Genomic DNA, 9,329 nt, shown 5'->3' on the forward strand with positions numbered 1-9,329 from the left:
CGCCGCGTCCCCGAGGCCCGCCCCTTGTCCCCGCGTCAGCCGCAGAGGCAGCTGCCGCAGCGCCAGGTAGGTGCCTCCGCGCTGCCCTGCTAGGCCCGGGCGGGCGCCGGGGCCGAGAAGATGGCGCTGCCGCGCCGAGAGGGGAGCTGTGCGCGGGAAGGGAAGGGGCGGGCACCGGGCGGGAGCCGCGGCGAGGCTTGGATATGCGGCAGCTACTGTTCCGGGTCTTCGGCAGGGCCCCCCTGCTCGGCTCGGCCAGTCCACGGGCCGCACCCGCCTCTCGGCCTCCTGCTCTGCCGCAGCGGCGGCTCCGCCTTCTCGGGTACGGTGTGGGCCGGGCCGGGGTGCCCCGCTCGTCAGCGGCCGGCGGGGACCCGGCGGACCGGTGTTGCTGGAGGGTTGAGGCCGGGCCTTCTCTCGTAAACGTGTCTCCCTAGTCTGGGGGGGTTGGTGCTCGGGGAGGCCTGGGCGCTGCCCCGCGCCGGGCAGGCGGCGCCTCCTACGGACAGTTTCGTTCCGGACAAACGCCAGCTTCGAAAACACCCGGCTGGAACGGCTGTGAGTGAGCGCTGAGGCCGAGACCCGGGCTCTTGGCACGAGCTCTTGGCGTCAGCCCCATGCTCTTGGCCTCAGCCTTGGGTCGAGATGTTGTTGAGAGCCCATTGCCTTCCCCACGGGCCTTGCCTTTCGCGGACGTGGAGTCTTTTTTTCAGTATTGGGATAGAGACTAAGTGGGCAGGTGCCGAAATAGAGACTTGTTTTTTTCTCGTTATGAAAGGAGCTGACTGAGGGAAGGCACTTCTTTCACTACAGAACAGGCTGATCTGTGGTGGGTGGCGTGGCATGAATTTGTCTCCTGGAGTGGAGCTTAGAGAACTTAAAACAGTTTTTTGAGGGATAAAAAGCCAAGAACTGGCTTGTCCGGATTTACACATAAGAAATAGTGGATGGCCACTTGTACAGACATAAGTGTACAGAGTTATTTTTGAGAGTTTCAGGAAAGAAAGCAGGTCATTCCCTTTGCTGCTTCACCTGTGGTTGTAGCTATTATTGTTGGAGCAAAGATAGTTTGACATGCTATGAAAATAAGCTTTGTCAAAAGCAGCTGTTTCCTCTATAACAAAGAAAACAGTATTAAGTGATTGATGCTATCCAACAAAAGTGCGGTAAAATATAGGTGTAAAATTAATTTGTAATATTAACATAAATAAAAATTAGTTGGGAAATAATTTTTTTTCAGGTTGGATGGGCGAGGAGTTCTTGCTCTCCTCCTTACCAGGGGACATTGTTCATTTCTTAGGATCATTTGGTCCTGTTTTACCTAATACGTTCCCTGCTCTTTTTGGGGCCCAAAGCACATCGGTGGCACCCTTGTCTCTCCTGCTTTCTTCCTGTAGCATGTTGTGGGTACTGCTTTTCTGTCTTCCTGTTTAGCTTATTGTAGGGAGTTTTATGGCATTGGCGTACAAGGTGGGCCCTTCTAGATGTTTTTGTGGATTGTTTTGGGCAAATATTTATTGTATGTTACCTGTGATGAAAGGGGGCTTGACCCAGTGACCTTTGTGATCCTTTTTAATTCTGTTTCCTATTATTTATACAACACCATAAGTTTAGAATTCTTTATAAAGAAAAGAATAATATTTTATGTCTGCACAAAAAATAGTTGAAATACTTTATAATTATAATCCTTTACAGCGGACTTTTGAAAGATGCTTGCTTATCAGCTCTATTCCATTTTAAGTGGAAGCTAAACCTTTGTAACTTTACACCGGTTTCATTCAAGTATAAAGTTACAGCAGCTTAGTGCCACTGTAAGCATGCAGGAGTTGACAGATGAAATGGTTATAGTGGGGTAAGTCCCTCTCCCCTTTAAAACAGTTTAAGTTATATCTGTCTGCTGCTACTGTCTGGAACAGTTAAAATTGTATGTAAGAAAACTTGAACAATAATTCAAGTCTCATCATATTAAAGACTTATAGCAGAAATGGGATATAAGAGGAGGCATCCAGCTGATGACAAAGTGGAAGATTTGTTTCAAGCGAGTGAAAGGAAAGGGTAGGAGGAAATAAAAATTGATATGGATTGGGACAAATTGTCATTCAGTTTGATATGATAGAAACCAGGAAGCTAATATTTTCCCTAGGGATGGTTGGGAGGGTGATATGCTTAGCAGATCTTTTAAAAAGCCCCTCACTCACAGGAAATGTTTTCAGCAAGTATCAATTTCTACAGTGTGCAAAAGGTAGAGCAGTATGCAAGCTTTTAATTTGGGAGCAGGATGGGGGTAGAGGTTCCAACAATCATTACTGTGAAGTAACCTATCAAGTGTAAGCCAGTTGCGTCTGAAGGTGACTTAAAAAAAACTTTGAGAGAAGTTCCATTGCTGCTGTTCCTGCTCATTCTGTTTCTAACCTGCAACAGAAGGATAACAGCTGGCAGGATTCTAGTATTCACTCTTGCTATTGAGAACCAGGTGGGCAACAATGAAAAGGACAAGAATCAGGTCTGTTTCATTCTTTTGCTGCCTTTGAAAGCTGTAACAATCCCCTCCCCCCCCCCACAAAAGCAATGGAGCCCATTACTGGAGAGGAAAGCCCATAGCATCTTTCTTTTTTCCAAAAAGCAGACTTGACTTCTCACATAGAACCCTCCTCTTATTACATATTGACTACTGTTGCCAAACCCTTTGGGCCTATCCACTCAGTCATTCACACAAAAGGTTTTAGGGTGGGTAGGTAAGGTGCCATTTGCCAGAGATTTGGAGAGAAGTTAAACAGAAAATAAAAGAAGAAGGGAAGTATCATAAACAAAGGGAGCAAAAAATGATGCTAAACAAGATGGTGAAACAATAGAAGAAAAGGATCTATTACAAGAAGTAGAGGAAAGCAAGTAAAGACTTAATGCAGCAAGTGATTTCAAGTCTTTTAGATCCTTATACTGCATACATACATATGTTTAACTTCATGTGTGTGAGAGACCCAAGCATTCAGACAGTATAAAGGTATGTTTTTACAGTTCTGATTATAGAATTGGGACCTATGTGAATAATAGACCAAAAATGAAGGAAGGAATAATGCTGTTACATGATTATTAGTTTTACACATTTTCCCCCTTAAAATAAAAACTGCTTCCCACACTCCTGCCTCCAAGCTTCGTCTGTAATCTCATTCTTTACATCTTACACTTATTCCTTCTATCTAATGATAAGCCTAACCTTTTTACATATAGGTAAGAATTAGAGTTTGGTTGTAGTTGTTCTCTCACCGGACCTTCTCACAGTCTCTTTTCCTGCCTTTTTTCCTAACCCTGAGATCATCTCTTCTGGAAATAAAACACCCATCTAGTGGTGCTGACATCAAGGGATTTCCTTGAATAATGCAAGGGTAGTAATATGTTTTTTTTTTTTTTTTTTTTTGCTCCCTTTGCTGAATCATCTGTTGCCCATAGGTCTTACCTTTAGGAAGCAGTTTGCTGGACTTATCCTACCGTAGGGAGGAGTGTCATTTGAGCTAGGGGTTTCCAGTACTCGCCCTGTTCTGTGTGGAATCAGGAGAAGGAAATGGTGCGAAACAGCAGAAGGAATACAATTTGTTCTCTACTGGCCCGGGTGCAGCTCTTGTTGCACTGAGCTGGTAACAAGTCAGGCTCACTGCCAGGGGTCATTCCAGGTTATTGTCTAAGTCACTTGCTAAAAATACTTGGGGGATCACATGTTGGGATGTAATTTGTTTCTAATTTCTTAATATTATTGTATTAAATGGTGCCATTAAATGGTGGTTATATATTCAAATGCATGGCGTGCTGTTCCTGATGGACAGGTTTGTGTTCCCAGTTTGCAGTAGATTGTGGGATGCTATAGGTTAATATAATTGCATTGTGTATGACTAATAGGGTAGATGTTCTGTGCAGTTTATTAAAAAGTTGAATCATAATGGTTTTGCATTTAAAAAAAACCTCTCTGAGTTGGACTGATTCACAGATATGCTTGCTGACAGTATCAAAACCAAAATAAGTTTTCAAAATATTAAAAAAGTTTACTTACCATATTGGTGTTACTACTAATAACATGTTTTCAGAATTTTGAAAAATAAGAAACAAAATAGCTTAATGATGTTAGACTTTTTCTGGTGCACACAAGGTTTTTCTTACAGCTAGGGCTGTGTGAAACGGCTGTGTTTTGATTCTGTTTTGGATTTGGCCATTTTGGAGGACAGTGATTCGTTTCAGTGTTTCGGATCACTGTCCTGTTTTATTTTGGCTGAATCTGTTTTGAACAGGGTGCAAGAGAAGCTTCACACAGCCCTACCCAGCCAGGCAGGGCTTGGGGCCCCAGCGGGGAGTAGAATGGGGCCGTAGGTAGCTTGTCGGGGAGAGGGGGAGGGCTGCTGCCCTCCTTGCAGGTGAGGAGACCCCCCTCATGGATCTCTGATACCTCTCATACTGGGTCTCAGTGCAGAGAAGGAGCGCAGAGCGGCGAGCAAGCCTGTTGGTCCCTGCCATGCAACCTGGCTCTGCAGGGAGCACAGATCCTCACCAGGGTCTCCTTGCCACCACTGCCTGCCCCATGCAGCTCTGTGTCACCAGGGCACTGCTGGGTGGGCAGCGGCAGTAAGGAGACCCCCGGTGCGGATCTCTGCTCCCTGCGGAGCTGAGTTGCACAGCAGGGCAGCAGCATACAGTTGTTTCCTTGCAAGCCTGGCTCCAAAACCGTGAAATTTTTCCAAAACATTTCTGAAATGTTTCAGATGCCTCATTTTGTGTTGGAGATGTTTCTGAGCCTTCCGTTTCAATTCGGATTTGTTGTTTCGGGTGCCAAAATGGCTCGAAACACCTCCAAAACAACATGGCTATTGAAATTTCACACATCCCTGATAGCTAACTTGTGAGCTTTATAAATTGGTTGGTGTTGTCAGAGCTAAGACTGAACACCATCCTTTATCCTCCCCTCAGCATAGACTTGCGAAGACTAGTGCCTTTGAATATTCCCCATCACAGCAGTTGTATGCCGCATGCTAAAACTATCACTTAAATAATGTTTTAAAACTTACAACTCTTCTGATTCAGTTGCCATGCACAGGCTCTTGTCTCTATTTCCATAGTCTTAGATTGCATTAACATAAACCAGCTATGTGCCTATTCAGCTAATGTGCACAGTGTCATGTATTATCTCCCAGCTACCAGCAGCTGGAGTGCCCCAGGTTTCGGTTCTGGGGCTGGTTTTGTTCAACACCTTCATCAACGACCTGGAAGATGGCATAGAGTGCACCCTCAGCAAGTTTGAAGATGACACTAAGCTGCGGGGAGTAGTAGATTTGGTAGAAGGTAGGGTTAGGATTCAGAGGGACCTAGACAAATTGGAGGACTGGATGAAAAGAAAGCTCATGAGGTTCAACAAGGACAAGTGCAAAGTCCTGCACTTAGGATGGAACAATCCCATGCATTACTGCAGGCTGGGGGCTGACTGGCTGGGCCACAGCTCTGCAGAAAAGGACCTGGGGTTACAGTGAACAATAAACTGAATATGAGCCAACAGTATGCCCTTGTTGCAAAGAAGGCTAGCAGCATACTGGGCTGTATCAGTCAGAGTGTTGCCAGTAGGTCAAGGGAAGTGATTATTCCCCTTTATTCAGCACTGGTGAGGCCATATCTGGAGTACTATGTTCAGTTTTGGGCACCCCACTAGAGAAAGGATGTGAACAAATTGGAGAGGGTCCAGCAGAGGGCAACAAAAATGGTGAGGGGGCTGGGGCACATTACTTATGAGGAGAGGCTGAGGGACCTGGGCTTATTTAGTCTAGAGAAGAGGAGACTGAGAGGGGATTTAATAGCCTTCAACTATCTGAAGGGTGGTTCCAAAGAGGATGGAGCAAGATTCTTCTCGGTGGTGGCACATGACAGAACAAGGAGCAACAGTCTCAAATTGCAGCGAGGGAAGTTTTTAGGTTGGATATTAGGAAGAATTTTCCGACTAGGATGGTAGTAAAACACTGGAACAGGTTACCCAGAGAGGTTGGGGAAGCTCCGTTCTTGGAGGTTTTTAAGACCCGGCTACACAAAGCTCGGATGGGATGATTTAATTTGGGATGGTCCTGCCTTGAGCAGGGGGTTGGACTAGATGACCTCCTGAGGTCCCTTCCAACCCAATTTTGTATGATTCTATGACCTCTACAAAGCCGTGTAATAATTACAATTTTTAACATTTTGTAATACAGTTTTGTTTCTGTTCTTAGAGGCAGTTGTTTTAATGGGGATTATGTTGTGTGCTGTGGAATTGTCCTTTAGAATATTTGACTAAAGAAGAAAATTTCAGACAGTTCTCTTCAAATCCTCAAATTTATCAGTTTTTTTTTAATTGGGATCAAATTTGTTCACTGTTGCTCAGTCACTTCCCAGTAGTTGAACTGCCAGGCTCAGTCTAATCAAAATGATGGATTATAATGTTGCTAACTGAATATAGAACGTGGAAGTCAGAATATGCTTTGAGCAAATATAAGCATGTGAGCTTTATACAGTCTTGGACTCTGTGATCCTTTTAAGATGCGACTGGCCTACATATAATTCCTAACTCCTGGCTAGTTTCCAGGTTTTTTATTTACAGTGGGTATTGGCTTGCTGCGTTCAAAATGCCCACCAGAGGAAAAGGACGCTTCCTCATCCCCCTCAGGAATTTATCTGTCCAGGTCACTTGTTTGACCAGCCCGAACCAAGAAGAGAACCAGGAGATAGAGGGGTCACCTGGTTTGGCCTCGCCTGATATGGTTAGTTAATAAGCAGCTAGCAGTATCAGTGCACCCCTATATTGTACTGTAGTTTGTGAAGGCAGTCTGCAGCACCCTGGATATTTAAGAACATATATGCATTTATTATATGTGAAAAAATCTGTCTTTAATCTTCAGTCATCTTGAAAATGATCGAATGCCATCCAGTCTTCAAATGGTTTTCCATAATTTACTGGCGTTCTACCAAATTTGCAGCACACCAATTAAAATATTATAATGGACATAGTAGGAAAACACTTATTGTTTCACAAACCAATTTCAGTGGATAGCGTGTAACTCAGGTGAGCCTGGATAGGATGTACTGTAGTACACCACTTAGCTGAATTGTGTAGGACCTTCCCAAGTTTATGCGAGTAAAATGTTTAGCTGTCCTAGACATCTGTAATAAGACTGTCCAATTTCTGAATAGCTGGGGGTCACGTGACTCAGGCCTGCTATACTGGCCATGCAGGTGCTGTGGGCTCCTGGGGCCTCACGAGCATCCTATCTTCTCCCATCCTCTAGGGTGTGGCAGTAAGAAGCAGAAGCTTAAGAGGAAAAGGAATCCTGGAGACTAGTAGTAGCAGCACCAGTGATCACATTCAGAACTTGTATAATCAGTGTAATAAATCAGTTTCAGATAAGCAAGATCTAGCTTGCTTACTTTTTGAGGATGTATTTAATGTTACCAGTTCAGAATGGTTTTAGGAACAGGTAAGGAAACTAGGGTCACTCAGCAGCTTAATAGTTCTTGTTTTATTATCTCTTTGTCATGTCTGAAATTAGATTTTTGTGAACATTTCATAGTTGGGCCTTTGTCTTTTTATATTGCTCAATACTTAACACTTTAGGGCACTGAAATAATTGAGTTCAGGAGCACAAATTTTTAAGTCAGTAAAGGTGACCTTTTCAGTTCCTTAATGAAATAGCCAGTTCTGTGGTTTCTTTGTTTAACTTAACTGTCTTTAGCCAGTCCCTTGTCTATGGTGAGACCTTTTTTAAGTATGGAAAAAGTAACCTTCCTTTGATTCAATTGATGGTTCAGCCAGACTGCTGGATAACCTAGGTTGGAATGTTTTGGTTTTTTTAGACAACTGAGGATATGGGAGTAGAATACCATGGACAGTTCAAGTGCCCAAATACACTTTTCTGTTATTTTCATTTGTATTAACTCTACAAAGCTATGTAAATAACCATAGTTTTTAACATTTTCTAATAAGCCTTTAAATCTAAGGAATAAGGAAAGCTTTGTCTACATTTGAAGTGGCTGTTAACAAATTTTGAGTAAGTTGGGAAGGGCACGAGAGAATTTAAATGGACCCTTGGATCACTCTAATAAGTGTGAGAAGTTTATTGATTAATTGACAGAAAGAAGATTAATTGCTGAGGATAAGCATTATCTTACAAATGTCGGTTTTTTGCTTACATAGTGTCATAAAGAAAATGGTTAAGATATCCTGCGGTACTTCCATAGACTGGGGCAGGCAATTATTTTGGGTAGAGGGTCGCTTACCCAGTTTTGGCAAACTGTTGAGGGCTGCATGGGTAGCCCCCGCCCCTTGACAGGTGCCTCGCCCCCTGGTCACCATCTTGGGACCAATGTCCCAGGCCAGTGCTGGCAGGGGCCGACCCCCTGCCATGGGCAGGAAAGAATTCTGGGGTCAAATGACCCCAGCTAGGTGATTATCTAGCCTCCTTTTGAAGACTGCCCAGGGTAGGAGCGAGCACCACTTCCCTTGGAAGTTGGTTCCAGCTCCTAGCCGCCCTGACAGTGAAGTAGCGCCTCCTGATATCTAGTCTGAATTACTCTGTCAGCTTGTGGCCGTTGTTCCTTGTTACCCCTGGTAGTGCTCAGGGGAACAGGGACTCTCCCATTGCCTGCTGGTCCCCTTTGGCAAATTTATAGGTGGCCACCAGATCCCCTCTCAGCCTTCTTTTGTGGAGGCTGAACAGATTCAGGTCCCATTGTCAGCTGTCCACTCCTGTAACCTGTCCAGAGATAGCTGTAGCCTATCCCTCCCTTCTATCGTGCCCACCTTTCCCCACATCTTAGTGTCATCCGTGACTATGAACAAGGTGCTTTTCACCCCCTCGTCCAAGTTGCTGATGAAGATGTTGAATAGTACAGGCCCGAGGACCGAGCCTCAGAGGACCCCACTGCCCACATCCCTCCAAGTCAAAAATGACCTGGCCACCGCCACTCTCTGGGTGTGGCCCACTAGCCAATTTGCAACCCATCTGACTGTGTAGGCATCAATGCCACAGTCACCTAATTTTTTAATGAGAATGGGGTTAGAGACCGCATGGAAGGCCTTCCTAAAGTCCAGAAAGCTACGTCCACCACGACACCTGCATCTAAGGATTTTGTGACCTGGTTGTAAAAAGCAACCAAGTTGGTCCAACAGGACCTGCCCCTAATGAACCTATGTTGGTTGCCTCTAAGCATAATCTCCCCTGCTGGTTCCTCACAGGTGTGCTCCTGGAAAATTTTCTCAAAGAGCTTCCCCAGGATCGAGGTAAGACTAACAGGCCTATAGTTTCCTGGATCCTCCTTCCTCCCTTTTTTGAAAA

The 9,329-nt window shown here is 44.7% G+C and overlaps 1 protein-coding gene and 1 long non-coding RNA gene across 5 annotated transcripts in view; one reads left to right on the forward strand and one right to left on the reverse strand.

The window, feature by feature from the left end:
* LOC109287509 overlaps positions 1-265 on the reverse strand; it is a 1,096-nt gene extending 831 nt beyond the window's left edge. Inside the window, exon 1 of the long non-coding RNA XR_002094879.1 lies at positions 176-265. This is a non-coding gene — a long non-coding RNA (uncharacterized LOC109287509). The remainder of the gene's footprint in view (positions 1-175) is intronic.
* Positions 18-9,329, forward strand: part of IDE (insulin degrading enzyme) — a 131,435-nt gene continuing 122,123 nt past the window's right edge. For 2 of the 4 annotated variants that reach the window (XM_019502636.1, XM_019502639.1), the window contains exon 1: positions 178-322. In XM_019502636.1, coding sequence (XP_019358181.1) covers positions 204-322 — 119 coding nt within the window. In that variant the 5' untranslated portion in view covers positions 178-203. Of the gene's footprint in view, positions 67-177; positions 323-617; positions 740-9,329 lie in introns of those variants that run through there. The other 2 variants (XM_019502638.1, XM_019502637.1) reach the window with 2 other exon arrangements.

This window comes from Gavialis gangeticus, unplaced genomic scaffold (genome assembly GCF_001723915.1).
Source record: "Gavialis gangeticus isolate Ggan-Ray unplaced genomic scaffold, GavGan_comp1, whole genome shotgun sequence".
Taxonomy (NCBI): Eukaryota; Metazoa; Chordata; order Crocodylia; family Gavialidae; genus Gavialis; species Gavialis gangeticus.